This window comes from Enoplosus armatus, chromosome 4 (assembly GCF_043641665.1).
Source record: "Enoplosus armatus isolate fEnoArm2 chromosome 4, fEnoArm2.hap1, whole genome shotgun sequence".
NCBI lineage: Eukaryota > Metazoa > Chordata > Actinopteri > Centrarchiformes > Enoplosidae > Enoplosus > Enoplosus armatus.
In genome coordinates this window covers 8,062,390-8,079,719 of record NC_092183.1, presented here as the reverse complement: position 1 = coordinate 8,079,719, position 17,330 = coordinate 8,062,390, and the positions used below count along the sequence as shown (strand labels likewise).

Here is a 17,330-nt window from a genome sequence, read left to right as displayed (position 1 = left end):
TTCATCAGCACGAGGTCGCACGTTTAGTGTTAGTGTTGTGAATTGTGGATTAACTTTTAAAATTAAATAATCGACTATTTGTACATTATTTAATATTTGCCATTTATAATTAGAATACCTCCATAAAAGGTCAATCACTCGTCTTCATACTTCAGTTATTCCATGAAGGTTTTTGATAATGTGGTTAGGCTTAAATACAATAGACTGTGACATATTAATGATTTAACCGACAAACTTTCCCTATAGCATCCTACAAAGTGAGTTGGATATTTTAAGGTTCAGTGTGTCATTATTATTATTATAAGATATTTTAATGCACAAGATGACCAAATTAATTATTCTAGGGCCTGGTAAAAATATACGAGGATTTATCAGAGTATAAGGGTAGAAATAGGGCAACATTGCAGCAAGAAGCCGAGTCGGGCTGTAACAACGATATATTTGACTTTGCTGCTGGACCTTTAATCTGTAGTGTTGAAGAGCTCAAGATCCTCACCCATACTCCAAAGCATTCAAAAAATAAAAATAAAAATAAAAAAGCGAATTGTTTCACCCACCAGTCTTCATACTGCTGGCTCTGAGAGAGTCAAACCTTTTTTTCGGCCTACAAATGAATCCTGAAAGTTTTCTTTGCTTGGCTACATCAAAACGTTTAAGACCTGTTCATATTTACTTTAGACACTGCCCGTGAGTCCCACTGAAAGTGACCTCATCACCGTATTGTAGCATAACCAAAAGCTTTAATGTGGCGGCGGCATTACTGTGCCTCTGGGCCGACTGACAGAGGGTCATTGTGGACCGCTCCTGGTGCTGAAGTTATTATGTCCCACAAACCTACCCGTCGAATAACAGATACATAAGAGAACCAATGAATTTAAATACAACACCTCTTGCTTAAAGTCCACAGCAGTAATTCATCAAACAAGATTTAGCCTTCGGCTCACGAACTCAGAAGATGAGGTTCAATTATTTGCCATCAGCAACTTCTTTTGGCATTGGCCACGTCACAGCAGCAAATACAGAAAGGTGCAGAAACACACAGCAGACAGCACTGTGTCAATAAGAATTAGAAGTATTTAAAAAAAAAGAAAAAACAATATACGAGGACGAGAACATGTTGTTAAATGACAGCACAACAAACGCTCAATAAAAGCCTAATGTGTTGCATGTGAGAACAATTATTAAAAGTGCTCAAGTCTTCAACTAAATTGTCTGCGGGACTCCTGCATGTTGCTGTTAAAGAGGGAAGAAACGGCGTTAGACAGCATCTCAAGAGACCAAGGCTGGTGGCTTCACGCTGCAGGAGGTCTTACATATAAAAAGGTTGAATTTAAGATCTACTTGCACATGAGCAATGCTCCTCTCCAACACCTCAGACTCTATGACAGGAGGAGTTCCCCTCTCGGTGGACTTCGACGGTCCTGAGGATCATTTCGTCTTTATTTTCCAGATTTTATTCGCTACAGCTACAGTTCTCGTGGCCGGAACAGTAGTCATTGGCATCTTGGCCACCAGAGCGCTGCGCCACCAGAACAGGTTTATTTTCATGCTGAACACAAGTGTTTGTGACACGCTGGTTGGGTTTTCAGTGTATTATCTGGGTCTGTTTGATGTCCAGGAAGGATATCCGTCCAGAAATGGAACTTATAATGTTTTACCGTCACTTCTTGGGGTCAATATATTGACGTTTTTGTTCGCACAATTTGACCGCTATTTCGCTGTGTGCTATCCATTCATCTACAGCCGCTTCATAACAAGACCGTTTGTGATAGGCATCAACATCTGCTGCTGGGTTTATAGTTTTGCTCACTTGCTCGCCAGGAATTTGTTGCCACTTTCCGAAGCGATACAACTGTACGTGTTCAGCATTGTCTTCCTTCAACTAATCGTGCTCACCAAAGTGGTCATGACTATCAAACTGTACGTTATTGCCAGGTTCCAGGTTGAAAGAGACCCTCCCAGCGCCGAGAAAGACAGCAAGAAGGAATCCTTGAGAATCGTCATTTTTGTTGTCATAAGCTTCTTGCTGTTGTGGTGCCCCTCTTTTGTTAATATTATCCTCAGATTTGTGGTAGGAGGAGGGCTGACGTTTAGAAACGAGGCCACCAATCTGTTCGCCATCATGGCTCGTTTGAACGCTGTGTGCACGCCGTCTGTGTATATCTGGGGGAGTCCGGCTCTGAGGGAGGCCACGATGAGGACAGTGTGGGGCAGAGTGGTGTGCCACAGATGCAAGAGGAGGTAATACTGAGGGAAACTGCATCCAGCATTCACTACCAAGCTCAACGTGTGCATCCTTTGATGGAGTTGCTTTTTTTTATCGTTTATATTAATTTGTCTGTAATCCCTTTCTTTAGAGTCGGCTCCTGTCATGGGAAAGGAGACACCAAAAATGAATGGGAATAACAAGAACCGGAGGACTTCCGCACGTTATTCTAATCAGCTGTTTTGTTTTGCAATCTCTCTTTCTCTGAGAATAAATTGGATTGAAACTGTATAGCCTACTCAATACAGTCAAAGAGTTTTAATGCAAACACTGTTTTTCCTGAAATGTTTCTGGATCTCAGAAGGCTGGGTTAGGGTTAACCCTAACCCTAACCCTGATAATGACCCCACGCTCAGACAGCGACTCCTATTAAATGCTGAACTAGTGCTGTAGTCTGAGAGGTAGGCTAGGCCTAGCGGTATACTGTCGTAGGGGCAGCCTCCCTAATCTGAAAAATGTAAAGAAATGTCAGATAAACTAATTCGATCTAGTGATGTGATGGAGGTGATGGAGGTGATGGAGGTGGGCAGAGCCGGAATGCTCGACCGGTAAGGGTCTAATCCAGGTGATATCTGTCCGAATCAACATGACAAGTGGACACATCATTAAGGAGCATTAGGTAAAGGATGTTTCCGGTCATGGTAAATTACCTGTAAGTTCATTTGTATGTTGTCAGCAGTGTCGCTGTCCACGGTGTGTGCTGCTGAATCGCGGTTATACCTATTTTTAAACACAGCAGTCTTTTAGCTTTTGTGGTGTTTTTTTTTTATGTGTGCGTTATATTATGTATTCCGTTATGGTTTTGGCATTAAGCTTTAACACACCAGCTAAAGATTTGGGGTGGTGTTATTGTACTTGCTTTTTGTACTCGCAGACCAAGTTTCCACTGAGCAGGAGAGATAAACGCGCCTGGCAGTCGTACATGGATTCTAGGAGTTAGGGCACAATAGTAGTGGAAGAGACCTTGACACGAGTTTCCCGTAGTGTTATTACGTAACTTTACGTAACAGAGTTGCTTATTTCACCTTAAATTATGCGCAGCTGTTGTGAATGGACCTAAAACGTTTCTGCTGCTTGTCACAGGACATCTAGAGTACATTAAATAGAAGGAATGGAAAGCTTAATAATATGTCTATAACTTGAAATGTAATTATCCAAATAAATGATTGATATGTAAACTAAAAAACAAAACAAAACAAAAAAAGGAAAAGCAACGGTATTCATCGAGTTTGGTTTTGTAACGGGCCGACGAATAACCATCACACACTGGTGTCAGTGAGCACCTGGTGTACGGGGAATCTTAGTTAATGCAGTAGTCTTTCAAATCCAGAGATAATTTATGTAGATGGAAAAGCCACAAGCTTGTAGCAAAACATTATCACTGAAAATAATGTTTTTTATTAATAATTGATATCTGTTAGGCCTATGTATTTTTATTAAAATGTTTATTATGAATTATGTCCCCTTTTTACACAAAATGTAAATGAACAACAACATGGTAATAGCTTTTACATTATAAGGTACTACAATTTTAAATTATAGACTACTTCTACCATCCCCATATGTGGAGAAAAAAACAAACATACAGACCCTAAAAACTTCTCTGGTACAAGTTTCTACTTTAAATCCATACATGAATACATACATGAACAATAAATAAACACAGGCCTATTTTTTCATTTCTTCATATTTTTTCTCCAAGTGAAAAGACCTTACATGAAACCCATTTTCATGTATTTTATTCTTTATTTATATACATGAATCTGAAAGGACCGCAGAATTTAATGTTTGTGTTGAGGCCTAGCAGCTGGTGTGAACTTCAAGTACTACAAGAAGCTCTTTTACTCCATGAAACTGCAAAGGCCAACGCATAGATGACCTCAAAACTTTTGCGCAAATTAAATAAAATAAATAAGAACTTCAACAGCTGTTCTGGACTTTCTGTAGTTTCAGCAAAAATAAATAAGAAATGCGGCCTGACTTGCATCTACAGAAGCAACGATGCTTTCAAGGAAACTAATACATGCAGTTTATCAAACAAACTTATCATACTGCAGACAGCATGTTGGGGAATGGCAAGCCAAAAGGATAGGAAACATGCATTGCTATAGTTGGCTTAAACTGATGGTGCTGTGCAGAGGTGTGGCCAAGTGTATTTAGTCCCTCCTTCATTTTCAAAATACAGTTGTAGTCTAGAAGTTGGAGGAACATTAAGGCCCAATGGGGTTTACTATTACTATTAGCAATGAGTTCTAGACCACGCCCAAGCTCTCTGAAGACACGGGAAGACTCAACATAAATTCACATGAAAATTTTCAGAAATATATATGTATTTATGACATATATATTTTAACATTTTAAATTATTGCAATTAACCGATATGTTATACCATAACAAGACAGTTTACTAGTATAGTCCAAAATGGAAGTGCAGTACTGGTATAAATCCAGTAAATTTAATGTAGTAATTCTAATACATAATAGGTAAGGTAACAAGTAGTACAGACTTCAGATGAACTCAAACTAGGGACATGTTGTATTGGGAAAAAAAGGGGGAAAACTGCCAGTCAGAAGGACGGACTATACACAGAAGTGGAATACAAACTGGTGAGTTCAATGGCGAGACATGTTCAGTGATTGTGTGGAGCCCCACCTCAGTGGTAGCCAATACCGCAGCATGGAGCGGACTGACTACCGCGAACAGCTCCTTGACCGCTGACGGCCGCAGATTCAGGACTCTGGTCAGCTTCACGTAGGTGGGGTGGTTTTGGCCAGAGGCTTAAATCCAAATGTATAAGCTATGCTCTTATTAGCAAAAAACAATTGATTTTCTCTCATTTATTCAATTTTTACGAGAGAATTAAAAATGCATTCAAGGGAATTTAAACAATAAAATATTACAAGAGGAAACTGAGTGAGTTTTTGTTTGTGTTCCACAAAGCAATAAATGAGGGAAGTTTGTTGGAGTCCTGTTCTCTGTCAGTCCTCCCTGCTCTGGTACACTTCACCTAACACAGCGCAGAGACCTTGCTGCCTCTTTGGCTAATTTGTTTTACTGTTTGCTACCTAGTGGTTACTCTGGACAGCAATTATTTGTCTTCAATGGCTTTGTAATCTGTTCATAATTGTCATACCTTGTTTTTTTTTTTTTTACTGTGTTTACTTTGTATACACTTGTAAACACCACACTGTGTCAATCCTGTTTATCCAAACTGCTCTGAACATATTTTGGATCAGGAGTATTGAAAATGTCAGTAGATACAAATACAAAGTTAATGAGGGTAACATGTTATACTATACAGAAATGTGGTCTAAAAAGCTGTATAGATGTGTACCTCAGAAAGGCAATAAATTATAGTCTTTTATGCAAAAGAATCATATTATATTTATTAACCATGAGAGAAACCGTGCTCATTTTTGGTGACCCTGTTTAAGTTCATGCAAATAAACAGGAATTTATTAACATTTTTACAGTGAGATGACATTCCTGGTATACTGCATTGTAGTGACGTTTCATATATGCTGACATGGCCTGTTTATTTCCCATAAAGGCCTACACAACAGCCTGTACTATTTGACAAGGCAAAGGAAATAGTGCACTTCAATCTGTATGTGCTATAGTAATGTGCATTGAATTCTCCAGTTTTACCACTGACTAGTTCCTGAAGACTCAATTGGAAAACAGACTTATTATCTTCAAAACGTTTTTCTGTCCACACCTGGTTCCCTGGCAAAGAATCCATTTGGACACTGTTAACAGGTTTGCTCTACGTGCCTTTGGCTGTGTGTTCAGCGTGACATAATCATGTGTATGTATGTTAAATCTATAACCACTACCGAAGAATTTCCCTGTGAGGCTGAGTTTCTTCTCAGCTGACAGGATATGCACTGATGAAAGAATGATTATTGAGTGAGGAAGTGCATGAAGTTGTGGGTGTGCGTCATTTCTACCACAGTGTCCATGGGGGCTGCTTGAGTGGGAACGAGGCCAAAGAGGAAACATTTACAGGAATGGAGATGACGGCCCATGGCAGCGCTTGTCTTTGAAGAGATCGTCTGATCATCATCCTACAATACATGGACAAGGGAGAAAATGTATTGTATTTATGCTTATATAAAATAAAATGTGTCTGCATATGTCTTACCCATCACGTCCCAGCAGAAACAGAGCAGGTATGCTTGGTCTGGCAGCGCTTCCGTCAGTGATCATATCAAGGTACTGACTGTCATTGTCCACTGCATTATCAGCGATCAGAACAGCTTTGCCTCCTGCTTCCTCCACATGTCGGGCCTTTTGTACAAAGGAGCAACCTCTGGAGTGCACACAAAAACAGAGAAAGAAACCATTTTAAAATATGCCAACAAACACAAGCTGTAATACTACTAATGATCTGTTGTCATGTATTTATTCAAACTTTACTGTCCCATAAAGGCTGTTTTATTTGCACATAGTTTACAGTAAAACATTCCAAAAATATAGTGTCTCTCCCCAAAACTTACAAATAGAAGTAGCATCATTTCACCCGCAAAATACCTTCATACACAGACCTGATAATTAGCACAGGTTAAGGGTTATAGGTCTCATAAACTATGTCGACACTTAAATGTTAAACATGTTTTTTAGCTATTGCTGTTCAGGTAAGAACCAGGCCCGCAGGAACAGGGCTGGGCTGTTCCATGCTACATTTTGCGACGGTGAGTCCTGTCAAAATTGCAGGTAATGTGATGCTCACTGGCCCAGGAAGACTTCTTCCCCATATACAACCATTACAAAAAAAACAACTGTAAAACAATGAAGAAAATGTACTAGGCATGCATTCTAAACATTTGTCATAATTTTAGCCATAGGTCCAATGTAAATTAAAAATGTCATGCACTGCATCAACATTTTATTTTTGTGCCAGTTATGAATGCAGGCAGGTGAGACTCTTATGTGCACATGCCTCAAAAATGTGGAAGCCTGAAGGGTGTATTCGGTGTATGTGTCAGGTGAGCAACTTCGTTTGGAATGAATGGGCACCATCTTGGAACAACATCAAATAACATTAACACATCTATGATATATACAGGGTACTATAAGGAGAATAAATGTGTTTTTAATGTTGTTGGGGTTTTTTTTATTCCCGAGGTAACACGTGAATTGCACCTACAATACAGCAGCTGTGACAGAACAGTCAAGAATAGCATTAGACCTTAGCATATGACATTTGCCTTACTGACCAGCCACTCTTAATTTCTTAAAAGCTTAATCTGAGGCCACAGCTTCAATTTGTCTCTGTCACCACCGCTGCTAAATGGCCCCATCCAAGTTTACAGTTGCAGTTTCCCACTCCTGGTTTGTGCTCACATCCTTTAAGGCTTATACAGGTGAACCTATAGGTGCTGAGGTATGCGTACATACCCCCTTTCCACCAGGATCACTTGTCCCTGGATGATTTCTCTGTCCTCCAGGTCCGAGCAGCCGTCAGCTGGTTCTGCTGGCACGAGGAAAATCTCATCATAAGATGACGTCTGGGAACCAAAAGAGAGGAATGTGATTAGATGGTGAGTGTACATGTGTCTGAGGATTGAGAATAATTTGGCAAACAAATGAAACTCAGAAGAGGGCCGAGTACTAACAAAATCTCCTCCGAAGTCTTTGGCAGGTGCTGCACTGAAGATGTACCCTATCTCCTCTGGACTGATGACTCGGAAATAAAGCAGTTCATTGACCCCAAAACCTAGAGCAGACCAAAAAAACAATAATAGAAAAGAAACACTTGCATGACTAGCTTACGTCAGAGTTGGGAATAAATGCATCATCAGTATGAAGTCAGTGTTGGTAAACCACAACAACAGGGTGTTATGGGATGGAAATTCACAGAGAATATGACACAGTACACCTCTACACTTGACTTCACCAGTGACGAATCGTGAAGGCTACAACAAAAGCCTTAGCATGCTTCGGAAAACCTTCAGCTAACAGCGACCCGTTAGCTAAATTAGCATTTGAGACTTGCCTCCGCCCCTCATGCTCACCTGACAAGCGACTGAACTGCATGAAAACACTCCAGAGGTATAAAAGTAAAGCTTTTGTCCGAACAACCTTCGCCATGTTCAAGACATTTGTAGAGCTCCTCAACGTTACATAGACGAGACTTCAGAGTGGCTAAGTATTTGACAGCGGTCTTTTGTCCACATGTAGCTGTCGCTCAGTAAACAGTGCAGCAGGTTAGCAGCCACTTCCGCGCTCCTCTTCATGCGCATGCGTATGTTGCAAAGCCGGATTAAAGTGCTAGGGGGCCGCGGGGCTGTTGGGCCCCATTATAGCCACCGTTTCTACAACTATAAAAAATCTCTGTGCAATGTGTAGCCTACAGTTTTTATATTCTAGAGTGGTAGCCTACCTGTGGGTATATGTAGGTTTCAACGCTTATGTGTAATATTCAAGGAGACATCAGTTAAATGGTCATTATATTAAAAGGGCATTTACCCAGACTTGCTTGAAGGGAAGACATGTTGTGGAGGGAATGGCTTGAATTACTAACCTCTTGTGAGATTTTCATACAAATAAAATGATATATATGAAAAGAAAAACCTCAGACCAAGAACAGAATGCACAATAATAGTGATGAAATAAAATACAGACAGACAAAAACTGAACACTATAGCCTTCATGAAGGTATAGATTTACTGCACGGCTGTTGCATTACAAGGCATTATAAGTACAACACAAGCAATGTCTTCTTCAATTCAGAACTTTTGGAAATTCAGTTTAAAATCCTCACCATCCCCAATATTGAATCTTTGTTCAAGCACTTGACAAATTCAATAAAAGGTACAATTTAATGACCTCATATACGTTCATCAAAATATTTTTCCACTATTCCCAAATAAAAGGCTTCTGTACACCAGCACAATCCCAGTTGCAATATGTTTTTATTGTTTATCTTCTTTTTAAGATGTTTGGCTCCAGTTAGGATCTTTGTTGCGTCTTTTCTTCCCTTTCTCCTTGCAGTGGTCCAAGGACCCAGATGGCAACTCTGGACAGCAAGATTTTGCTATGTTTTTGCATTTACATAGGTTCTTTTTCGCTGTTCTCACCTGCAATGAGTTAACGACAGATTAGGGTCTGTAAGTCTTGTGTAAAAAACTTAACTGTAAAATATAATATGTCTTTGCACGTTCTGGCTATGACTATCAAGAATGACTGCTATTACATTTTCAGTGCCATGCAACATTACATTAGTTTAACACTGGAGCATTTTATTTCCCTGCATAACAATGTCATTTACTTCTCAAGCTTCAAGCCAAGTAAACTCTGCTCCAGGTGTCTCTAAGTGAGATCGGGCCCCTCCAGTTAATGAGCTGTCAGCAAATACATTGATTCAACTTTTTAAGGTTTGGGACAATCTAAACCAAATGTTTCATTTTTTTTTGTCGGGCTTTTGGTATGTCCACCAATTTCAGTGAATAATATATGGCAAAATGTACCTGTTAAAGTGACAATTGTATAAACTATATGAAAAAATACATACAGATAGCAACTGATGCCATAATGCTAGCTTGATTTCAATGCATTTGTCATCTATAACAAATCTGGCTGGTAAAGCAGGTACAGCTATGATAAACTACATTTTACTGTTTGCCAGCTATAGCTGGTGCCTTAGTGGGTCTTTATTGTTCACACCAGCTTATCATTGATGAATGATCACATTAATATGTGAAAACTGAAATTATTAGCATTATACTGTTATACTGTAACTGACAGCCACTGAGAAAGAGTGTCTCATTGTTAGCCTTACTGTCTTAGTTGAAAAATGATTAATTTATATTCGTTCCTCTTCTTTAAAACAATGTTGGATTACAAGGACTATTCAGTAGATGCCAGACATGTACTTTGTAGGTTTTAGGTGATAGTATCAAATGAAATTAAAAGTATTATTTGCTGAAAAACAACTATTGCTCATTCATTACCAACTAAAAGCAGTAGACTATTATAAATAACCTATAGTCTTTAATAAAGAGTAAATTGTTTACCAATAAATGAATTAGTATGAATTAAAACAGTCATTAAATAAAATAAGACAGTCGTTATAATTGTCATTGGAGTATCATAACCCACATAACTGTGATTAGAAACTAAAAGTACTAGCATATAATTTTGTTGGTTTATCTCATTTTTAGTATATAATGGTGTTTCGATCCTAAAATATTTCTTTAATAGAAGCTCCATTAGATATAAATTTAAAACGTGACCTCCAAAATGCTGCTGCTTTAACCTTGACTTTAACATACATGACACACACTGAGTGAGTGTGAATGTTTCAAATATTTTGTCCACCCCAACGTACATAAATTACATAAATGTGGGTTGGCACTGTATTATATTAAAATTGAATTTGTATTTCTCTGGTCAGTAATTGTACAAGAGACATGAGCAACACATAAATAAAGAAGGAACATTTATAAGGAAGGAAGCACAAAGCTCTTTTAATAGCCTTTTTTTTTGTTGCACACCACCAAACCACCAAAGTACACAGAAACGCCAACACACATGTACAGAAATAACAGGCACATAAAACATACTGTGTGAAAGTCTGTCTAAAGAGCAGACTGAACTGGACTCCTCCACCTGAAATGCAAATTTAACTTCTGATTCATGTTTAATTATGTATCATGAAGGTTTCCTTAGATTTTAACATCAAAGATCCTTAAATGGACAAAACTGCAAAGAGCTATTTTATAAGATTTGGTCCCATGAAACTCCATCGGACATTTTTACTTCTACCATAAAACGAAACTCTTGATGTATTACTGAGCTTCTGGTAAGTGCTGTGTTATCTCTTGGCCAGCAGTGTGTGATTGCTCCAAAGGGAGACAGCCAGAAAGCGAAAAAACAGTAGGTGAGAGGACATGACAGGACATTGAAAGAGCAGGAGTTAGATTCAGTGTTAGGTTCAAATAATTTCAGTAGGTTACATTCTTCCAGGGAGTCCACTGGCTCCAGGTTGAGAACACCAGCGAGTCTCTGGAGCGAACCCTCAGCTTGCTGATCCTCTTCGGTATCAGAGGAGATGAAGAACGTCCTTTCTAAAGTCAGAGACATCGCACAATAAGAAAATAAAATGCAATGGAGAGAATAACAGGCATGGAGAAATCACCAGACTTTGTTTCAGTGCAAGATTGCGCGTACCTTGCCATCATCTTTAAACTCGTATTCAATTTCGTGCTCCAGACTGAAGAAGCTGTGAGGAGTTGACCAGCTGGACGGTGGCTCAATGGTCACGTTCAGGGCCTGCTCCACCTCCTGACACTTGACAATCCGGGGACTATCAGGTTTAACTGGACAGAAGAAAAACAAAAACACGTGTCAAAGTATACCAGTAAGGAATCATTAAAGTATGTCTGTAAGTATGTAATCACATTCATTAACAAAAAGGATATACTGGGCCATGACTGGTAAAGATCAATGGCATGACTGCTAACTTTTTTGTACTAATTTTAACGTTGTATTTTCAAGTTACTAGTCACAGCTGTCTTTGTTAAACTGTTAAAATGTTTTTGAAAATAATTTAATTACAAATGGACTTTTATCTAGTTTGATAAAGTGTAGAATATGTCATTTTACATGATCAGAAAGTGACTTTACTGAACAATGTATCATTGGAACCAAACACTAATTGTTTGTAATCAAATTAATTTCATCCTTCAAGACCAATTTCCTAAGAATTGAATATTTAATTTTGTGAACAACCTTGTTGGTTTTTGCTGTGTTCTGTTTAATATTGATTATTTTCTGTTGAATTCCTTTAATGCAGTTGACTCTCACTCAGCTTACCGATGTCTCTGAGATAAAATCTCTTGGTTCTCCTGAGGATTGAGAGGTTCTCCTTATTGATGGCCTCAGCAGTGAGTTCGAGCATGGTGCTTTCCTCAGCGTAGGGTGAGAGGGGGTGGGACAGCTCAAACTGGAATCCCCCATCCAGGAGGCGATCACTGCTGCTGACCCAGTGACACGACTTCCTACCTTCACTGCTACAGAGGCAAGCAGTAAAACAGACACTGAGTGAAATGTGTAACAGAGAAAGTCACGATTCTCTCTGCTTGTCAGTCTGTACTTAATACTTTAATCCTGTAATTGGTCTGTGTGTTTTTACTTTACCAGTCATGGCCCAGTCCAAGGCGCACTGCTGTGTATTCTGTCTCATTCCACTCACAGCTGAAGTCACAGTCATAAGACTTTGCCCGACAACTCATGAGAGAATCTATAAAGACACACAATGTGAGTGAATACAAGTTTAATGGAAAATGTTTGGATAATAAATTAAAATATCACTAAGTGTGAGACATTTATGTTGGAAGTGCATCACGGAGTGGTTCAGTATGCGTTCACTTCCAGTCTCATCCTCTACAGAGAGAAATATTCCACCCAGCCAGACATGCAGAGAGTTTAAGGGCTTAAACTGGCTTTTTCAGGGCTTAGCCTGCTGTGGATATGTTGGCTGTATTTTTGCATGGTGGCTATAAGTTCCTCTATTTGAGAGATTCCTGTCATTTACAGTACATGAATGATAGCATAAATGAAAAATGAAACAAAATTATCTCACCTAACTCCTGTTTCTCATCAGCCTCCAGCAGCAGATAGGTTGATGATAACATCTCTTCTCCTCTCCAGCAGCTGTATTCTCCCAACAGGGGTGTATCTTCTCCTGACATGGTAAGAGTTTGACCATTCTGCTGGACATCATCATCATCATCTTCCATCACCTCCCCATCAAACTTCCATGTGACAGCTCCGTCGGTCTTTGTGCCGCAGGTCAGAGTGATTGGATTTGCATGACTCTTTTTTACCACCACAACTACACAAACATAGATACAAACAGACATGCATACACACACAGAAGTCCACACAGAGACATACACATGTACAAAAACACATATATTAACACGTCAAGATTAACAGATTTAGAACCATTCAAGAAAATATGTGGACCATAAATAAGACGTACACTTTTCTGGAAAGTAGTTGATTCCATGTGCTCCTGTGAGGCTGCTGAACAGAAGCCCAAATATCCACAGTGACGTCTTCCGAGAGATTGTGTGACAGCGAGAGGAAGATTATTGAATTGAATCATTACTATCATAAAAACCCAAGGAATTACCCCTTGATTTGCTAGTGATTGTTGTTCAAATCATCTTTAATTGAGAAACTAAATAAAAAGCTGTTCACAAGACATTTTAACACTTTTAGTTGAGAAAATGTGTTATATTATACAATAAACAGAATAGCAAAGTTGGTAATTTACTACCTTTTATGTCATCCACTCAAGCAACTCACAGAAGTTATTTCTTACCATTTGGTTGAAGTTATTCTGAAGTGACGCAATGAAAAAAATCAAGAGCAGAAACTCAGTCGTGGAAATCCTGATGATTGTATGCTTCAACTACCCACTGACCATCATATTTATACTGTTGCACACAGCATGTATCATCAACATCAACATCACCATCATCATCATGGCACCTTTGGAGGTGACAGAAACTTAGCGATATGGTAAACTGATAAGAGCCTTTTGACAGAACGGTGGGCTGTGCATTCCCTCGAAGCTGTTTTGCATGTCAAATTTTGTAAACAGATTAACTGTGAGTTTCGAATAAGGGACAGAGATGGAGATAAGAAGAGTTAAGTGTGGGTGTTCAGTGGGGTGGGGGGTTGCCCTCAGCCTTTACACTGAAATACTACGGTATCTGATATCTGATTAACAAACCTGCAATCACACAAGCAGGACACACACACACATTTGACCGTCAATCTTTATGAGAACTAAACAAAATTAACAGGGAACAGGTGTCAAATCTTTGGGAACAGAACATATAGAAATGGAATGGAAATGGTTTTAGTTTTACAAATGTTTAATTCCTCTACAAGTCTAGTGGAAACGACTCTTGAAACGAAATATTTGCCCTTTTGTTGTCTACAATAAAAGTAAATTGAAGATTTGTAAAAATGTACTCCTTTCAGAGATCCCCCACCATCACACCATCATTGTGAGAACATCTGACGCTTCCAAAGAGCATGCACACGCACGCACACGCACACGCACATGCACACGCACACGCACACACACACACACACATACACACACAGTCATGCAGGAAAAGAGAGAGGGAGAGACACGAGGACTTTCCCTGCCCATGATTTTAGTCATGTTTGGGGCAATCCAATGTTCTTGTGCTAAATGTCAGCTATGAAAGAACTAGATTAACACATTTAGCTCATGCGTTTATCCTCACACATACGTAAATCATCTATTCTCGTCATGTGTGTGAAATAGTTCCATAGTAAACAAAGCTGGATGTGTTTGCTGGAGGGCTGCGTCAGTATCTGGTTCTTCATTGTCCTCTTACAGTTTTGTAGGTAAGTACATTATATTGTATGTTTAATATGATCTATCATCTACAGTATGACAAGCATATTGTAACCACAATGCTTCTGCGAAACCTGTGCGGTCATTTCAAGAGAAATAGTTGGGTTTCATGTTTCAGTTCCTTAAAAGCCTAAATAGCATTCTTCATGCATGTGCTGTAAAGGAGTATTTGATGTACTCTCCCTTTCTGTATTTCTTTAACTATAGTAACTGTGGTGAATGCTTACATTATTGATAATAATCTATAACTACAAAAATGTCCTGCTATTTGAAATGTCCACATCCAAAGTTCAAAAGATTATTTTACACCTGACTTCTTTTCCCCTCTAAATCAGATGAATGAATGTGAACACAGTCCCAGACAGTTTGATGTGTCATGATGTTCAGCACTATGCTCTGAGGTCACTTCAGTCCAAATAACAAAACAAATCCATCGAGGCTGCATAGGAAATGGGTCAACAACGGTTTCAACATCTACCCCAAAACACATTTAATTGATGTCATACAGAGATATGGTAATCTAAGTGTATATGATTACTTTTGTGCTCCTGATTCAGAAAACCTTTTTGGACCCTTTCATGTGTGAAACCCACATGACACAGTTGAATGTTTAACTTCCCCAGCTGGACTGGCAAAATATTGAGCATAACAGATATATAGCCAGCTGATATTCAGTGGCAACAGGTGACCCTACTTCTTGTGTAATGCCAGAGATAGGGCCACTTTAGCGCTAAAGCCCTCTTATGTATAGGAACATTACAATATTTTGAAAAATTAACTCCAATATGTTGCGGGCGTTTACACCAGAGCTTCACAGATTCACAGAAAAGCTGTCTTGAGACAGAAAATTTGTGTGGCACCTAAAATAGAAAATTTACTCCAGATCCTGTTTTATAATAACAGAGCTCCAGATGACCATTTATCATTGAAGGTGCATGAGGAAGAGGCTTTTGTTCAGATGCAATGCTCCAGCTCCAGAAATAATTGGCTAAATAGGAGTTAGGTGTCTTCTTTAATTCTGAGAGAGAGAGAGATTTATAAGACAACATTATAATAAAATACATTTGGGCATCATTAAGAGGGGAGGCTACACACAGCACTGGCCCGTGTTTGAAGCATACAGCTGTACTGTATAGGACAGTCTGTCTACACTGGATGCCTTTCCACCGCTCCTAATGGCTTGTACTTCACGTTTAACTGCAACCTGAAGGGTTCTTACCAAGCTTCTTTTTTTTTCACTTACACACTTCAGAATATGGGCTGTGGGTGGTGATCATGGGCCCAGTATAGGCCTACATTTACAGACATATGCTGTCCAGCAAACGATGTGGGCTTCGTAGATAATTGGCGGACTTTCTGGAGGAGACCTGGTCTGATGAGGAGAGACGGCATTCATCCCACTTTGGATGGAGCGGCTCTCATATCTAGAAATCTGACCGACTTTATTAGTGAACCAAAACCGTGACAACCCAGAGTCCAGACCAGGAGGCAGAGTCGCAGTCCTACACGCTTCTCTGCGCTTCCATTAGAGCAGTTACCCACCCAAAACCCCATAATGACTGTGTCTGCCCCCCGACCACTTAAATTAATTCAACCAAAGTTAAACAGGAGAGGAGTCATTAATAAAAACTTAATAAAAATTAAGACCACTACTGCTATAGGCCAAAACAATAGGAAAATTAAGTGTGGACTGTTAAATATCAGATCTCTGTCATCTAAAGCTGTATTAGTAAACGAGCTAATATCAGAGAATCATATTGATCTACTGTGTCTGACAGAAACCTGGCTGTGTCATGAAGAGTATGTCAGCCTGAATGAATCCACTCCGCCCAGTCATACTAATACTCACATCCCTCGAGGCACCGGCCGAGGAGGTGGAGTTGCAGCCATTTTTGACTCAAGCCTGTTGATGAACTCTAGACCTAAACTGGATTATAACTCATTTGAAAGCCTCGTTATGAGTCTCTCACTCCCAACCTGGAAAACACTGAAGCCAGTCTTATTCGTTATAGTCTATCGCGCTCCAGGTCCATACTCTGAATTCTTATCTGATTTCTCAGAGTTTTTATCAGGTTTAGTCCTTAAAACAGACAAAGTCATTATCGTAGGGGATTTTAATATTCATGTGGATGTTGATAAGGATAGCCTTGGTACTGCATTTATCTCCTTGTTGGATTCGATCGGCTTCTGTCAGAGGGTACAGAAACCCACTCGCTGTTTTAATCACACCCTCGACCTGGTTCTGACATATGGACTTGAAATTGAACATCTAACTGTCTTTCCACAGAATCCTTTATTATCGGACCATTATTTAATAACTTTTGAATTCCTATTACTGGACTACACGCCATTAGGCAAAAAAGTCTATACCAGATATCTATCTGATAGTGCTGTAGCTAAATTTAAGGAAGTGATTCCATCGGCATTAAATTCAATGCCATGTCTCAATACAACTGAGGACTCCTATGCTAACCTTCGTCCCTCTCAAATGGACAATCTTGTTGACAGTGCTGCAGGCTCAATGCGATTGACACTTGACTCTATTGCCCCTCTTAAAAAGAAGATAATAAAACAAAGAAAGTCAGCTCCATGGTATAACACCCAAACCCGCAAATTAAAGCAAACAGTGCAGAAACTTGAAAGGAAATGGCGCTC

General features: G+C 39.3%; 3 protein-coding genes across 3 annotated transcripts; 1 reads left to right on the top strand and 2 right to left on the bottom strand.

Annotated features, from left to right (window-relative positions):
• The first annotated feature begins 1,354 nt into the window (after positions 1-1,354).
• LOC139283607 (green-sensitive opsin P521-like) lies at positions 1,355-2,245 on the top strand. The gene has a single exon (XM_070903601.1). It carries the CDS (start codon positions 1,355-1,357, stop codon positions 2,243-2,245), a length of 891 nt encoding a protein of 296 aa, XP_070759702.1.
• A 3,393-nt stretch (positions 2,246-5,638) lies between these two features.
• On the bottom strand, positions 5,639-8,457 carry LOC139284555 (protease-associated domain-containing protein 1-like). The gene is made up of 5 exons (XM_070904860.1): positions 8,284-8,457; positions 7,885-7,985; positions 7,667-7,776; positions 6,411-6,578; positions 5,639-6,333 (listed from the first exon to the last, which is right to left on the bottom strand). The coding sequence occupies exons 1-5, from the start codon at positions 8,357-8,359 to the stop codon at positions 6,213-6,215; spliced, it is 576 nt and encodes a 191-aa protein (XP_070760961.1). The 5' UTR covers positions 8,360-8,457; the 3' UTR covers positions 5,639-6,212.
• A 464-nt stretch (positions 8,458-8,921) lies between these two features.
• il12b2 (interleukin 12B 2) lies at positions 8,922-13,663 on the bottom strand. Its single transcript, XM_070904559.1, has 8 exons — positions 13,602-13,663; positions 13,257-13,332; positions 12,855-13,106; positions 12,410-12,512; positions 12,086-12,282; positions 11,441-11,589; positions 11,227-11,337; positions 8,922-9,348 (listed from the first exon to the last, which is right to left on the bottom strand). The coding sequence occupies exons 1-8, from the start codon at positions 13,602-13,604 to the stop codon at positions 9,202-9,204; spliced, it is 1,038 nt and encodes a 345-aa protein (XP_070760660.1). The 5' UTR covers positions 13,605-13,663; the 3' UTR covers positions 8,922-9,201.
• Between the last annotated feature and the right edge of the window lie 3,667 nt (positions 13,664-17,330).